The sequence below is a fragment of the Mustela nigripes genome, chromosome 4 (assembly GCF_022355385.1).
Source record: "Mustela nigripes isolate SB6536 chromosome 4, MUSNIG.SB6536, whole genome shotgun sequence".
In the NCBI taxonomy this organism is placed as follows: Eukaryota; Metazoa; Chordata; class Mammalia; order Carnivora; family Mustelidae; genus Mustela; species Mustela nigripes.
Genome location: NC_081560.1, coordinates 152714433 through 152731684, shown reverse-complemented (window position 1 = coordinate 152731684; position 17252 = coordinate 152714433). Strand labels below are relative to the sequence as shown.

The window sequence follows — 17252 nt, the reverse complement described above, 5'->3', positions numbered from 1 at the left end:
ATGCCTTCAACTGATAGATTAAAAGGCCAACCCCTCCAGGAGCCTCTCCAGTCTGAAGATGTATGATAGCTGACCTATGTAGGTTTCCACCATGAAGTGCCCTAATTATCTCTCTTAAACACACTGAAACAAACTGCAGGCATCATCTAAAAACAGCTGTCAAATATGTGGGAGGGAATCAGAAACAAAAAATTCAATGGAAGATCTCTCCTTGAAGCTCACATCATCTCTTTGTATCATCTTGCTATATTTAGACTGGGTATGGCATCTGAATTTGCAGTTGAAAAATGTACACTCAACGGGCTAACTTAAAACAACCTGCCCAATTTAGTAATGATCTACCTCATATCTTTGACTAGTAAGTCAATAAAAAGTTTTAGGGGCTGGCTGAAGGTGAACTATAATTAGACCAATTACTAAAATGGAAAAACAAAACTCTGAAGCACAGGAGAATAAATGCTACAACACTGTAATGAGGGTTCTTTGAACAAGGAGGTTACAAGCATACAGTCCCCCATTCTGAGTCAACACAAAAAAAAGGAAAGGTGGCCTCACTGCTGTTTATTAGCAGAAAAATGATGGAGGGCTAGTAAATGAAAGCACACTAGGTTTGCAGATGTTTTCCTGGGACCAAACACTCAACTTTAGACTAACTCCCCCAGGTCGATTACAGATCCACAGGGCTCTGAACACTACCCTCTGGTTTGGAAATAGCTGTAACCTGTTCCAATTGGTCCTTTGCTTTGAGTGTCCCAAACATGTAGTTCCTGCTCAACCTTTTTAGAAGGATTTTCACATTAGTTTTAGGCTATCAAATAGCAAGCCTCCCTGAGAAGAGGCACTGGGGTAACATAATGAAACCGGGAACTGCAAGACTAAGATCTTGGGGACACCACTGGCATATTAACTGTCCCTTGAGAACAATTTATCCCCTAGAATGCTTTTTATTTTGACCAAAATGAAAGAAACTCTTTTTTGAAGGTTAGAAAACACTTATTTCCAGCAAGCAGACACACAGGCAGCATTTGATTTACCTTGATCAGCACAGCTGATCCTGATTCAAGGGCAGCCTCTTATCATAACCCATGTTTTAGTTTTTTTTTTTTTTTAAAGATTTTAATTGTTATTGGACAGAGAGAGATCACAAGGAGGCAGAGAGGTAGGCAGAGAGAGAGGAGGAAGCAGGCTCCCCACTGAGCAGAGAGCCCGATGCAGGGCTCGATCCCAGCACCCTGGGACCACGACCTGAGCCAAAGGCAGACGCCCAACCCACTGAGCCACCCAGGCGGCCCCCCCCATGTTTTAGTTTTAACTTTGCATTAATTCCAGCATTTCCCAACTGGTTGTGTTAAACGTTTGAAGGCCTTGGCTTAAGGCTTTCTGTAACCAATTTATGCCCAACTAAGCACAGGAAGTTGATTAGCAAACATTCCTGCTTTGTACCCAGTAACCAAGTAAGGCCAACGGTCAATCTGTATAAAGGAAAACAAACACAAGACGTGTGTTTCAGTTTTACCTTCTATCTTTTGGTCCTTACACAACTACTCCAGAAAGGGCAAGTATTATCTCTTCTCAACATAGGAAAACAAGGCCCAGATTATTAAAGGACCTTGTTTGTGGGGTACAGAGTTGGTTAGTGGCAGAACTAACATACTGAACTGACAATTACATTACAAATGGGACCAGCAAATTTTTCTTAAAGTAGCCAGAAAGTAGACATTTTAGGCTTTCAGGGCCAAAAGGCTATTATGTAGATAGTTACATAACCACTTAAAAAGTAACTACAATTGACCCTTGAACAGTGTAGAGTTAGGGGTGCCAACGTCCCACACAGTCAAAAATCCATGTACGTCTTCTGATACTCCAAAAAACTAATACCCTACTGTTCACTGGAAGCCTTCCTGAATATATACACAATTGATGAACACGTATTTTGTGTGTTCACAATTATTTATTCTTTATTTATTGCATTCTTACTTACTGCATTCTTAAAGCAAGCTAGAGAAAAGATTACTACAAAAATCATAAAAAAAACAGAACTATACTGAACGAAGAAAAATCATGTATAAGTTGACTCCTGCAGTTCAACCTCATGTTGTTCAAGGGTCAACTGTATTTAAAAATACAAAACACGTTCTCAGCCTCCAGGCAGTAAACAGATAGGCATCTGTCTGGCCAGCAGAAGTTGCTGGCCTCCTCCGCAGCCTTAACCTACACACTCACATGGTTACTACAGAATACATCCACATTTTTTTTGCACTATTTAAATTTAAATTTTGTTAAATTTATTTTAAAAATTGAGGTAAAAGACACATAAAATTGACCATTTTTAACTGTACAGCTCAATAGTATTAAGTATATTGGCATTGTGCTGCCACCCCCCCAAACCATCTCCAGAGAATTTCATGTTGCAAAACTGAAACTATGTATCCATTAAACAGTAACTCCCCACTCCCCCTTCCAATCAGTGCCTAATTTTTATTATGTTGATAAATAGATATTTGCTCACTTAATTATTAATATTTTTAAAAAATTATTTACTTAATTATTTGAGAGAGAGAGAATGAGAGAGAGCATGAGAGGAGGAAGGTCAGAGGGAGAAGCAGACTCCCTGCTGAGCAGGAAGCCCAATATGAGACTCGATCCCAAGACCCTGGGATCACGACTTGAGCTCAAGAAATCCCTTATCCAACTGAGCCACTCGGGCGCCCTCACTTTTTTAATTTTAGTAAAGTAGTTCACAAGTTCACAGGCATAATTTTAAGTCAAAATAGTACTAAAAGATTTTAGTGATGCACAATGTGGCACACGAACCATCCTGTTAATTCCTAGTTCCCAAAGGCAACTACTTTCATTCTTCGCTCTTTACTTCCATGGTTTTAAATAACACAACTACCTTGCTATTTCTTGATTTTTCCATCTGAAATTTTATCTGACTTCCTACCAGGAAAACTGTGTTAAGCCTTGTAAGAACCATATGAAATGTGCTTATGGTGGGATTTAAGTCACTTACTTTCTATAGGTTATCCCATTTACAAGTCAGTGAGGGGAAAATATAGGTTGCCCTCATATAACAAAGTGAAATTCAGACAAGTTCCTCTCTGCATGTAGTGGTTTAGGGATCTAGTGGTAGTCGAGTCAAACCCAGTCTGATTCCAAAGCCCTTAGTCGTTTCACCACATTGAACTGCCTCCAGGATAGATTAAAAACAAAACAAAACAAAACAAAACTATCTATTAAAAGGGATAATAACAGTTGAGTTGTGCCTTATGGATGGACTGGATTTCAAATTTATGTGTTTGGTCATATGATATATATAAGGAAGTTATGGGGAAAAGCCTGAAAACATAGGATAGGATTAGAGCATGGAAGGCCGGGGTGAAAAATTTAAGTTGAAAAGCATTATGTCACCATCAAAGGTTTTTGGACAGTGAGTACTAGAATTAGAACCATACCTGAGGAAGATTAAGCCAGAAATAGTGAACAGATAAGACAAACTGAAGGTAGAAACCTAAAATCAAAATGGCCAATGAAAAAGTTCTGCTACGGAAGTTTAGACTTGTGAGAAAAGGCAAATCAGGTGATGGATGGTGAACCTTATGAATGATGCAATGAGGGGATGATGAAGGAAAGGCGGAAACCAAAGGTGACTGAAGCTCTACAACAGGGGCTGTCTCCTGCCTTTTTTTCCTTTGCTCTCTCTGTTCAAAAGTGGAAGCAGGGCGTGTGGCTCCGGGCAGCAGAGCAGCGGGCTTTCGGGCTTCCCTCACGGCCGCTCCACCAGTCCTCTCCCAGCACTCCCAGTTCTCCCAAGCAAGACAACACTTATTACATGATCTTACATCATCGCAGCTGTTTATGGCTGCCTAAATGACTGTTCTCATTGGACTCCTTTTTTCACCAGATTCTTAGTCATTTTGGTGGTTGCTTTCCTGTGGTGGTATGGTGGCCCAGATCCCTTTGAGAATCTTAGGTTAAGTTTTAGAGGATTTATAAACCCTGACTTAACTAACATCTCCTGTGTAACCTGTACCCAGAACAACAGTGAAAGCTTACCTCTCTGTTATGATAAACAAGGCTTCCAAGTAAATGGAAATGCTTGTATTCAGAATGTACAACTTAAAGCCTAGTGAAGTCAAATTCTTTACAGTAGCCTATGAAGTTCCATCTTCTATCTGATTTGGGCCCTTGCCACTTTTATATCTCTAGATTCTACTACTCTCTCCTTCCCCCACTGCCTTTTTTTTTTTTTTTAATATTTTATTTATTTATTTGAGAGAGAGAGATCACAAGTAGGCAGAGAGGCAGGCGGGGGGCGGGGCGGGGCGAAGGCTTCCTGCTGAGCAGAGAGCCCCATGTGGGGCTTGATCCAAGGACCCAGGACCCTGAGATCATGACCTGAGCAGAGGCAGGCTTAACCCACCGAGCCACCCAGCGCCCCCCCCCCCCCACTGCCTTTTAACCACCACTTCAGGGTCTTCATTCTGTTAGGCTTTACCTACATCACTGCTTCCAGATGTCCACCTTACGTGCTTCCTCATCTGTCTCTGTTCAAATATTCCCTCTCCTCGAAGCCAGTCTTAAACACATTGGTATAAGCAGTTTTGGGTGTATGCCATAGTTTGCTGTAGGTTAAATTCTTGAAAGATTACCTGAGCAAAGGATCTACGTATTTAAAACAGTAATAACTAATGCCAGTTGCTTGTTTACCTTTGCCAATATGCAGTGTCACCTACCATCACTTTTTTCTTTAAGTTTTTATTTTAATCACCTGGTGCTCATCACCAGTTCACTCCTCACTCCCCGTCACCAATTTAGCTGTTTCACCCACTCCCCAACCCACCTCAGGTCGGTAACCATCAGCTACTTATCATCACTTTTTAATTTATTTGACAGAGAAACACAGTGAGAAAGGGAATGCAAGCAGGGGGAATAGGAGAGGGAGAAGCAGGATTCCTGTTGAGCAGGGAACTGGGTGCGGGGCTCGATCCCAGGACCCTGGGATCATGACCTGAGCCAAGGCAGACGTCTAATGACTGACCCACCCAGGCACCCCCTACCATCACTTTTTATTTTTTATTTTTATTTTTTTTATAAGACACAGGCTTGCACTGAGTTTTAATTGCAAACATTAAAAAAATTTAACCACTCAGTGAATTATAAAACTTTTGACAGTTAAATTGTACTTTCATTTACGAGGCATTTATTCATTATTTTGATAGACCTGAAAGAAACTTTGCATACTTTTTTTTTCTGTTCTCATTTCAGAGGAATATTATGAAGAGGAGGTCTGAAGTATTTATAAATCAACAGCCAGCAAAGCTGGAAGTGAAATATAAAGAGAACAAAGTCTATATGCAGCTGTGCTGAAAGAGCAGCAGTGGGTTTTAGCTCATGTTTTGGGTATGAAAACTGAGCTCTTCTCAAACAAAATGAAAACAGGTGCAAGAGTAAAGCTAAATCATGAAAAACCTAATTAGTTATTTTTAGCATGCCTCTTAATTTTCCTTTCCCCTGGTTTCTTGTCTTCTGAGCCTGAGTCTTGAACAGGTAACCTACTTGAGGGGGTGCCGGCGGTAAATGGGCCATGGAGGAAGTGTCAAGAAACATGAAAAAGCAAATCCGGCCGTAACTATATAGACAGTCTACCCAAACTGTTCAGCCACGTACCTACAGATAAATCCAACTATTGCAGAAAAAGAAAAATTCCCTGAAACATCTGTTTAGCTCTGGCCCTCGTAATCCATTTGTGTGGGCAGCGAGCTCAGATGCTCCAACATGACTGGCTGAGAAGGCTGGCGGCAGGGACTCGGGGACCGCATGCACCAGTATTTGATACCAGGGGCAGCTCGCAGAGCTGAGCAATGGGATGGCTGTGGGCCCCTACCATCACTTTTTAAAAAACAGATGGTGAAAAATATTATCTTATCTTATTTTGCTTTACCCTGGTTGCTTGTGAAACTGAATGACTTCTACTGTTTAGTGGTGATTTGTATTTTTCCCTGAAGCACTCTGTCAACTCTACTCCATTTTTTAATTAAATTACTGGTTTAAGTGATCTGTCAAAATATTTCGTATATTATAGCAGCTAGCCCTTTGCCTGTTACATATGTTTTGTGCATTTTCATTTATGGGAAGAATACTGCTGCCAGAAATAGAAATAAAGAAGTTGTTAAGGAAGTCCTTTTAGCACATACAGTTTCATTCTGAAGGCCTGGCATTCACTGATACACATACCTATTAACAATAACTCTGACAGTATTTGCTTAATATGAAGAAATGTCTCTGTATATCCTTTTACTTTTATTTAGTTTGCTGTTCTAAGACTACCTTCTTAGGGAAGGCACAGAATGAATAGGCAGGGACTTTTTGTGAGGGAACAGGGAGTACCCATATCTTTTGGTCTCTGATGCCCTGTTCCTGATATCAGATAAATGACCTTTAAAGCCTTTAAAACATTAGTCTTAAGTTTATGAATGATAGTGAAACTAGAGCTGTTCATGTTTCGGTAGAATACTGGTCATTACTATTTTTTCAAGGTATTATTTGAGAGAGAGAACACAAGTAGGGGGAAGGGCAGAGAGGGAGAAGCAAACTCCCCACTGAGCATGCAGCCCAATGCAGGACTCGATCCCAGGACCCTGGGATCATGACCCGAGCTGAGGGCAGACACCTGAACCACACAGAAGCCCCAACACTGATCATTATTAAACAGATTTTCATATGCCACAGAAAAGCAAATAATTTTTCATACCCTTTGAAAATATTTACATAGATCCATTAAACACGTATTAGGTATGAACTAAAATCACCTCCACAGAATTATTCCTTTTTTGGTCTGACAACTATCCATTTTCTCATGTATTTTTCCTCATGACTTTCTTTCCACTAAAGTAGCTCCATACCTACGTTGAGTCATACTACTTTAATTTTAAACCTTTTTAAAACTTTAGTTTCTATTGTTAAAAAATACACTGGGGATTGGAAATGTTTTAGGTTGGCAGTAATCAGCCATTCCCTAAATGTAACTTCTGTCCTTAGGAGTTTATGCCGGCTCTAGTCCAAGAGTGCCTGAACTCTACTCCAAAGCCCTGAATGTACAAGTTGGAAGTTGGATTTGTATTTCTGCCATATAAAATTTGTAATTCTGTGCTGTCTTATTAAGTTCACTCTAAACCAGAAATCAGTAAAACACACTGATCTGCCTTTGTAGACTGATTTTGATGTGTTGAGCTAAATTTAAATTGTTCAGCTAGGAAAGATGAGTCAACATTGGAATTCTAAGTCAGCAGTTATTAACTTCTCCTCTGCTTCATAATTGCAATGGAAGATGAAATCTACTGTCACCTGACACAGAATTAAGGGATAGTCTTTGCTTTTTCTTTACTGAACCAAGACCTTTCTCTTTTATAATTTATGTGGCAGGTGTGTCAGACTGTGTTACAAATGCCATTACTGCAGGGAAGTTTTTGACACAGAAAGCTGGTCTCCCATTTCCTTCAAAATCAATCATTTGGCCTTTTCCTTTCTATCTTTTAAATATACATAGTATGTCCCAAGATGATAATCCAGTACATTCTTATACCCCGGGCTGCCCTCAGCACAGGAAATGCCACAGTGGCTTGCCCTGAAGAAGACAGGGACTAGCGGGATGAGCTAAAACTTCAGTGCCCATCCAACTAGTACAGACACAGCTGCCACTCAGCCCCAGGCATTTTCCAGTGTGAATAATGTAAGCTTGGTGTTTTCCATTTATTCAAAAGAAACTGGAATTCCAGATTTTTATGTGAAATCTTGTCTTTAAATATATATATATATATATTTTTTTTTAATATTTTATTTATTTTATTTGACAGACAGAGGTTACAAGTAGGCAGAGAGGCAGGCAGAGAGAGAGAGAGGAGGAAGCAGGCTCCCCACTGAGCAGAGAGCCCGATGCGGGGCTCGATCCCAGGACCCTGGGATCATGACCTGAGCCGAAGGCAGAGGCTTTAACCCACTGAGCCACCCAGGTGCCTAGTTTAAGCTATTTAATGCAGAAATGTGATGAAAAATTTGGGCCTGTCCCTACTTATATGACCTTTGAAAAAAAGGTCATCTTAATACTGTGCTCATCTATTAAACTGGGGTGTAATGATTATCATTTCAAAGTTTTGTTTTTTTTTTAAATTATTTATTTATTTATTTGTCAGAGACAGAGGAGAGAGAGCGAGCGAGCACAGGCAGACAGAGAGGCAGGCAGAGAGGCAGGCAGAAGCAGAGGGAGAAGCAGGCTCCCCGCCAAGCAAGGAACCTGATGTGGGACTCGATCCCAGGATCCTGGGATTATGACCTGAGCCGAAGGCAGCCGCTTAACCAACTGAGCCACCCAGGCGTCCCTCATTTCAAAGTTTTAAATAAGTTATAGTAAGTGCTTATAGAAGTATAATCATAAGTCAGTGAATGTTAGTTTGTTTTCCATCCCAGAGGAGATATTTGATCTCCATGCAGGTCATTTTGGTTCAACTCTTAGGGTTCTGATTATTTTTTCAAAGTTGAGTTGTATTTAGTTCGCCCATCATTGAGGCATTATTCACAGTGGTCAAAAGTGAAAGCAATCCAACTATCCACTGACAGACGAATAGATAAACAAAATGGGGTAAATACATACAATGGAGTTTTATTCAGCCTTGAAAAGGAAATACTGAAGATGCTACAACATGGATGAACTTGAGGATATAATGCTACATGTGAAAAGACAGTCATAAGAAGACAAATACTGTATGATTTTCCTTACAAAGTACCTCAGAGTTCAGATTTATAGTTAGAAAGTAGGACGGTGGTTGCCAAGGGCTAAAGGAAGGGGAAAATGAGGAGTTTCTGTTTAATGGTTATAGAGTTTCAGTTTCGTAAGATGAAGAGAATTTCTGGAGTTAGATGGTGGTGATATTTCACAATGTATATATTAACTTAACATTTCTGAACTTACACTTAAAAAATAGTTCAGATGGTCAATATTATGTTTTGTATATTTTATCAAAATAAAAAAACCAAAATAAAACCCCAAACCCAAAACAACTATTAGGTTTTAGACAACACTCCATTCCACTGCAAAAAACGTGTCAAGTAACCTTTAAAAACTGTGGATACCTAGTTTTTAAAGCATACTTCAAAGTATATTGAGAGAGAGAGAGCGCCTTCATTCAGTAGTACCTACCTGTACATTTATACAACATGCCTGTCATGGTTCCAGCTGCTATGGTATTAAGGTCATCTTCTGCACCTCGTGTTTTCTCAATGATGACACCAAATGCACTATAGAGCAAAGCTACAGGGAAAATGGAACTGATCAGTAATAAGAGATTAAATGTCAGTACAGCAATTATATTTAGAGAAATATATCTTATAGACATTATGTAAACATAAAGAATATACATATTCTTTATATACACACACACACACAATTTTTAACAGGAAAAGCCTGGCACCAAATAAAATGCCCACCAAAGGGCACAGACTAAGAAATGGACTTTCCATATAATGAAATACTGCATACTCAAAAAAAGGAAAAAAAAGGCAAGAAAAACTACATTCACTAGCATGTAAAGCAGGGACATGTGTGTACAACTTGGGAAATGCAAAGAAAATCTTTGGATTTTCTTCCAAAGAAGAAGAAGAAGAAGAAGAAGAAGCAGTAGCAGCAGCAGCAGCCTTTCTAGCAGCAGCAGCAGCAGCAGCAGCCTTTCTTCAGAAGGCTTCCAAAGAAACATGAATGGTAGCTAATTATAAAAAGTACCACTGGGGAGTCCCAGGAGAAATCTTTTTAATCTTCACTTATAGTTTATTCATAATAGCTATACTTTGGATTTAGAAACAAAAACACATACGTTTCTACTGTAAGAAAAATGTTAACTTAAAAAAATTGAGGTATGGTTCCAGCCCATGTAAAAAACTAACACTAGCACTATTTAGTTTTAACAAAATGTTCCCCAGAACTACCTTTCTCCCACACCTGAGGTTCCAACCCATGTAAAAAACTAACACTAGCACTATTTAGTTTTAACAAAATGTTCCCCAGAACTACCTTTCTCCCACACCTGTAAAGATTCCTAGTAATCCTTTTCCTTATATTTTCTCAAAATTATGCCATGTTTGACCCATCAATATTACACCAAACTCTGCCTTACAAATCCTGTGTGATGTTCTTATACTTCTATAAAAGGCTCTTACCAGTTCAACTTCTTTAACTGAAACTGAACTTGAGCAGAACATTGTGATTGATCATATTACACTGGGAACACACAAGGCAACTGGCCATCCCAATTCACCCACGACTGAGAGTTTCCTGGAGCACGAGATCTGCAGTGCTAAACGAAGACAGTCCCTGGACAGACCAGGATGGCTGACTAGGTATATAAGCATCCAAACAGAAATAAAGAAGGGTGACACTGTATGGGGTGGGAGCAAAGGTGACATGAACAGGATATGGAAGCAGTCATTTCCTAGGAAAAATGTACTGCTTCTAAATCCTGTGGCAAAGCTGGGATATTATTCTCTCACAACAGATGCCTCTTCTATTTTTTCAGTAAGATGCTTGTATTTTCTTTTACTTAATCTGCCACCAATAAAAGATTTTCAGACTTTCAACTAATTTACAAAAACACAGCTGTTAGTGTAGGCACCACAGGTAGTATAATTTTTAAAAGCCATGAGTCATCAAAAGAGTCAATCATTCATAAACAATATAATATGAAATACTTTGGTCCTAAGTCCTACTAAATGACCCTTTAATTAGAACTACAAACGTCTTTCTTATCTACAAAGGCCCTATTGCAACTCTGGAAATTAGGTCTGGGAAATCTCCGAGGTAAAGAGAATGCTGAATGGGTTATTAGGAAAACATACAAAGAGGGATGAATTAATCATATCTTACTACAGAACCTCTGAACCTTTCCTAACATACAAAGGCATATGACTTGGACCTAAATTATCTGGATTTTCTATCTACTTAAAACATGATTTGGTAACTTGCTTGGACAGGAGAGTACGTAATATTGAAAAAGACTTTTAAAACATTGAGAAATGGTATTAGTATTACTTTGTTATATTGTTCATTGTCTTTTCCTAAGTATTTATCTACACTATTCATTACAATAGATTTAACGAAAATTTTTAATATCCTGAGGCCAGAATTTTGATTAAATTGTTCATGATAAATATACATTCTTTCTTCGCATCAATGATTTATTATTAAGTGAGATTTCTACTTACCCAGAGAACCTAGAGTATTAGACCAAAGTGCCCCTTGCCTAGTCACCATGTTCAAAATCCTACCAGGGCAGAAAGAGAAAGAATTTGTGCTTAGAATCACCATTTCTCTAATGTGAAAAATCATAACCATAGCTATTTACAATGTATTAATCCAACAGCCAAAGTTTTCTTAATTTTATTTATTTTTATTTTTAAAAGATTTTATTTATTGTGGCGCTTGGGTAACTCAGTCACTAAGTGTCTGCCTTTGGCTCGGGTCGTGATCCTGGGATCCTGGGACTGAGCTTCTCCCTCTCCCACTCCCCCTGCTTGTGTTCCCTCTCTCAGTGTCTCTGTCAAAAAAAGGAAAAAATCTTAAAAAGAATTTATTTATTTGAGAGACACAGAGAGAGAGGAAGAGAGAGCACAAGCAGCAGAAAGGGGAGAGGCAGATAGCCTGATGGGGGCTTGATTCTGGGACCCTGGGATCATGACCTTAGCCGAAGGCAGACGCTTAACAGGCCGAGCTACTCAGGTGCCCATAGTTATTTTTAAAAAGATTTACTGACTTATTTTAGAGAGACAGCAGGAGCAGGGGGGAGGGGCAGAGGGAGATGGAGAGCAGCAGACACCCCACTGAGGCAGAGCTTGATCCCAAGACACCTTGATCATGACCTGAGCTGAAATCAAGACTCAGATGCCCAACCAACTGAGCAACCCAGGTGCCCTCCAAAGTTCTATTAATTTAATTTTATTTTTAAGATTTGTACTTATTTGACAGAGGCAGTGAGAGAGGGAACACAAGCAGGGGGACTGGGAAAGGGAGAAACAGATTCCCCTTCGGGCAGGGAGCCCAATGTGGGGCTTGATCCCAGGACCCCGGGATTATAACCTGAGCTGAAGGCAGACACTTAACGACTGAGCCACCCAGGTGCCCCCAGTTTTCTTTTTCTTTCCTTTTTTTTTTTTTTTTTTTTTTAAAGATTTTATTTATTTATCTGACAGAGAGAAATCACAAGTAGATGGAGAGGCAGGCAGAGAGAGAGAGAGGGAAGCAGGCTCCCTGCTGAGCAGAGAGCCCGATGCGGGCCTCGATCCCAGGACCCTGAGATCATGACCTGAGCCGAAGGCAGCGGCTTAACCCACTGAGCCACCCAGGCGCCCTCTTTCCTTTTTTTTTTAAGATTATTTATTTGACAGAGAGAGATCATAAGAAGGTAGAGAAGCAGGCAGACAGAGACGGGGAGGCAGGTTCCCCGCAGAGCAGAGAGCCTGACCCGGGGCCCGATCCCAGGACCCTGAGACCATGACCCAAGCCGAAGGCAGAGGCCCAACCCACTGAGCCACCGAGGCGCCCCCAATTTTCTTAACTCAGTATCTCCTCAGAATTTATTAAGGATGATTATATAAATATAAATAAAGGTTAAACCTCAAACATTTTCAGGCAGTGAGTAAAGAAATTTATTATTTTTAAATATAAGGCAAATATAGAAAGGCTCTGAATGACAACCTAGAATGTATTTTATAAAAAAGCTTATAGTAATTGATTTACATTAAAAATACCATTATAACGGACAAATTAGCTTACAATTAAGTTTTTTAGGGAAGAATATACTTTGGATGTTAAATGGGATCAAAGCGTGGGATACTGTAGAATATAAAGCAGAATTAAAGGGAAATACTCAAAGAGAAGGGAAAAGCTGTCCAACTAGAATGCATGGAGAAAGCATCCTGTGTCTGCTCCCAGGCTAGAGCAAAGCGGCCAGAGTGAACGCTCAGCACACTCTCAAGGAAGCACAGTTCTGCCTTGCACCAGTGCCAGCTGTCACCAGAACAGTGACAGAGGCAACTGGAGGAAGAAGACAGGACATTCCTCTCCCAGCAGTGTAACACCATCACAGGAATGGGTCTATCCGGACAGCTGACTACTGCTGGAAATTATGGAATTACAGTAAGACTGAAAAAACTTATTTAATGCAATTAAAACTCACTTAAATTAATGCCCAAATAACAAAAATTTGTATTATTTCTAAAAGGCTTTTAAAAAATATTAGTAATGAAGTATATTGTTTCTAATTAATTCTGTTACATATTTCCCAACATTTTAAGTTCAGCATATCGTCCTATGTAACACTTTTGTAAAACTAGTACTTTTCATTAATGCACTGCTGGAAGCACTGCAAACTGGTGAAATTGTTTGGCGTATGACTGGGCAATGCATCTCCACATACTGGGCCCTTATTAATTAAATTACTTTAATCACCTCTCAATAACTCTTCAAGGCCGAAAGCAGAAAAAACTTACCTAAGATCACAAAACAGTAAGTAATGAAACTAGGCTTTAAAGCTACATAGATCTGTCTGGCCCCAAATCTTATCTTCTTTCCATTTTTAGAGGCTGTCTCCTATTTTATTAATTTTATTTTTCGAAGACTTTATTTACTTATTTGAGGGAGAATGCAAGAGAGCACAAGAGGGGATGAGGGATAGAGGTGGGTAGGGAGAAGTAGACTCCTCTTTGTACAGGGAGCCCAAAGCAGGGGTCATTCCCAGGACCCTGAGATCATAAACTGAGCCAAAGGCAGCAACTTAACTGACTGAGCCACCCAGGTGCTCCAGCTGTCTCCTATTTTAAACACTTCCTATTTAGTAAGATCAGAATTGTTATATAAAATGATATATTTAAAAAATAAAAAATCTTATCTAAAAAATACAAACCAATTTGACTCTCTCCAAAAATTACTATCACTGTTTTAAGAAACAAAATTTATCTTTCCCAGGAGACCTTCCACTTTCTTTCCTTTTTTTTTTTCCTTAAGATTTTATTTATTTGACCAAGAGAGACAGCGAGAGAGGTTAACACAAGCAGGGGGAATGGAAGAGGGAGAAGCAGGCTTCCTGCTGAGCAGGGAGCCCAACAGGGGGCTTGATCTCAGGACCCTGGGACCGTGAACTGAGATGAAGGCAAATGCTTAAGGACTGAGCCACCCAGGTGCCTGGACCATCCACTTTCATATTTAATATGATGTTAGGGACTTGCTTTAAAGTAGTATGGGAGAGAAGCATGACATGGGAGCACAATTGGTCCCAATCCTGGTTGACTGTTGAGGATGGATTATGGTTCATGGGTCTTAAACTGTACTATTCTGTCTACTTTGGTATATTTAAAAAAATTTTCTATAACACAAAAAAGTCAAAAATAAAATGTACTAGAATAAGGGACAAATATATTTTTAAAAGATTTTATTTACTTATTTGACAGTGAGAGGGAGAACAAGAGTGAAAGCACCTGAGAGCATAGGCAGGGGAGTGGCAGGCAGAGGAAAAAGGAGAAGCAGGCTCCCCCATGAGCAGGGAACCTATTATGGGGCTCAATCCTAGGGCCCTGGGATCATGACCTTAGCCGAAGGTAGACACTTAACTGACTGTGCCACCCAGGTGCCCCGGAGTAAGAGACAAATATTAATATAAAAGTAAAAATATTCAAGGATGTGGCTTAGTAAAGCCAAGATCTACATCCTAACAGGAATATGAGAAACTTGACAAGCCTTCAGGATTCCCAACATCTAATTTAGCAAACCTGCTGCCACCTGCTGGCTAAATAACATACAAAGAAAATGGAGCTTAATATGTCCTAAAGCAAAACCAGAAGCCATAAAGTTATGTAAAACTAAACATCGAATTATTTAGAGAGTATCTACATGGACTGGTCATGTTTATTTCTTAGGCAGGGTGAAGACATCTGTACTTTCCTTTCTTTTTTTTTTTTTTTTTAAAAAGATTTTATTTATTTGACAGGCAGAGATCACAAGTAGGCAGAGAGGCAGGCAGAGAGAGAGAGGAGGAAGCAGGCTCCCTGCTGAGCAGAGAGCCCGATGCGGGACTCGATCCCAGGACCCTGAGATCATGACCTGAGCTGAAGGCAGCGGCTTAACCCACTGAGCCACCCAGGCGCCCTGTACTTTCCTTTCTTTAGCCTTCTTTCAGAAACGGGGTGTGAACTCAGTAAGTAGTTCAATTCAAATGACAGCATATCCAGCAACCACTCTTACATGCTTATTTTTTTACTACCAAGTCCTGTGGTTTTTGCATGCCCTCGAACAATCCAAATAATGAAGCAACTCAACAACTTGAAAAGAATCCCATATAGGCCTACAGAATGAAAAGGTAGGTAAGTTAGGTTGGGGTAGCACCAGCTAATTGAGGGACACAGACCAAAAATCACTCCTTTTAAAATGTTAGCCTCATTTTGGCTCAATGGTTTAAGCATCTGCCTTCGGCTCAGGTCATGATCCTGGGGTCCTGCATTGGGTTCCTGGCTCAGTGGGGAGCCTGATTCTCCCTTTACCCTTTCTCCCTGCTTGTGGTATCTTTCACTCTCACTTAAATAAATAAATAAAATCTTTTTAAAAAAAACAAACAAAACAAACCTTAGCCTCAGTAACCTGATTCCTTAGTTTCTTTTATTTTGATTAATTAAAAAAATCGATCAGGGACGCCTGGGTGGCTCAGTTGGTTAAGCAGCTGCCTTCGGCTCAGGTCATGATCCCAGCGTCCTGGGATCGAGTCCCGCATCGGGCTCCTTGCTCCACGGGGAGCCTGCTTCTCCCTCTGACTCTGTCTTCCACTCTGTCTGCCTGTGCTCGCTTTCGCTCGCGCTCTATCTCTGACAAATAAATAAATAAAATCTTAAAAAAAAAAAAAAAAAAAAATCGATCAAAATGGATGTCAACCCTCTAAACATGTGTAATCTCAAGATTGTGTTCATCAGGTCAACAAAGTAGAGGTTAATATTCAAACACCACTACATGAGATGATTACATAAGACTTACTGTACGTTTCTCGGTTTGGACCAGGACATGTTCTGGGTTTCCTTCAATCCTAGCCGTAGACCATTCATTGCTCCAAATGCAGCCCCTAGTGAATCATAGTAAAAAACAACTGCACTTCAGATTCTTTTTTACTTTTATTTAATAGGAAAAAATAAAAAATGTAAATAATGATCATTTACTTATTTACTATTATTAAAAATTCTACTTTTAAGTAATCTACACATCTAACATGAAACATGAACTTAAAACCCCAAGATCAAGAGTCACATGGTCCACTGAGTCAGCCAGGTGGCCCTCAATAATGATTTTTTAAAACCCTGAAACCAGTACTTGAATTGCTTTTGATTTTAAGAACTTTTGCCTACTTGGATTGAGGACAGTGAAAAAAATTATCATACCCACCTGTCATACAGCATCCTCCAATGGTAAAGAAGGCCAGCTCAAATCTGCCCCGGGTCTTATTAGCTCCAGTCGGTAAAATAAACTCATCTGTATCCTAAAGGGGCAATAACAAAAAACAAGCTGAGCTCCCCTCAAAACCCAGTACTTGAAAAGTGTTTTTTAATTTGTCAAATTAACAAAAGTAAAACCTGAGATTAACTAAACCTCAACTATACTTAGTCAAGCATAAATTAAAACTTTCTGCAACAGCAATACCTAAATCAAAGTGAAGTGAAATGAACTACACATACAGTTACACTCATTAGTTTTTAGGAGGCATTCTCATCAGAACTTTGCTTTTGAATTAAGTTTGACCAATTGTATGTAATTTGTCCTACTTAATGATAAATATGATGTAACATGCAAGAGAGTTTAGGAAGACCAGCTCTAGAGAAAGGTAAACGGAAAGGTAAGAGAAGTAACGGTTTATTCGATTGAGATACCACTGTGGAAAAAGAACTCTCATTCTATAGCTACTATTTATCAAGCACAATTTTACTATTATCATAAAAAATGAGCAGAAACTATAAAAGCATAACAGATTAGATCAATTATGCAAGGGCAAAACTACCTTCTTTTTTTTTTAAAGATTTATTTATTTATTTATTAGACAGAGAGAGATCACAAGTAGGCAGAGAGGCAGGCAGAGAGAGAAAGAGGAGGAAGCAGGCTCTCTGCTGAGCAGAGAGCCCGATGCGGGACTCGATCCCAGGACCCTGAGATCATGACCTGAGCCAAAGGCAGCGGCTAT

General features: G+C 39.6%; 1 protein-coding gene, 1 non-coding gene and 1 pseudogene across 2 annotated transcripts in view; all 3 read right to left on the bottom strand.

Annotated features, from left to right (window-relative positions):
• Nucleotides 1–17252, bottom strand: part of LOC132016588 (mitochondrial import inner membrane translocase subunit Tim23) — a 32968-nt gene that overhangs the window by 3523 nt on the left and 12193 nt on the right. Inside the window, exons 3-6 of the mRNA XM_059398016.1 lie at nucleotides 16463–16556; nucleotides 16061–16145; nucleotides 11251–11309; nucleotides 9197–9307 (exon numbers count right to left, since the gene is read on the bottom strand). Of these exons, the coding sequence (XP_059253999.1) occupies nucleotides 9197–9307; nucleotides 11251–11309; nucleotides 16061–16145; nucleotides 16463–16556 (349 nt within the window). The remainder of the gene's footprint in view (nucleotides 1–9196; nucleotides 9308–11250; nucleotides 11310–16060; nucleotides 16146–16462; nucleotides 16557–17252) is intronic.
• Nucleotides 3285–7198, bottom strand: LOC132015296 (signal peptidase complex subunit 1-like; annotated as a pseudogene).
• Nucleotides 12962–13165, bottom strand: LOC132017061 (small nucleolar RNA SNORA74). The gene has a single exon (XR_009404141.1). It is a non-coding gene; the product is annotated as a small nucleolar RNA SNORA74 (small nucleolar RNA).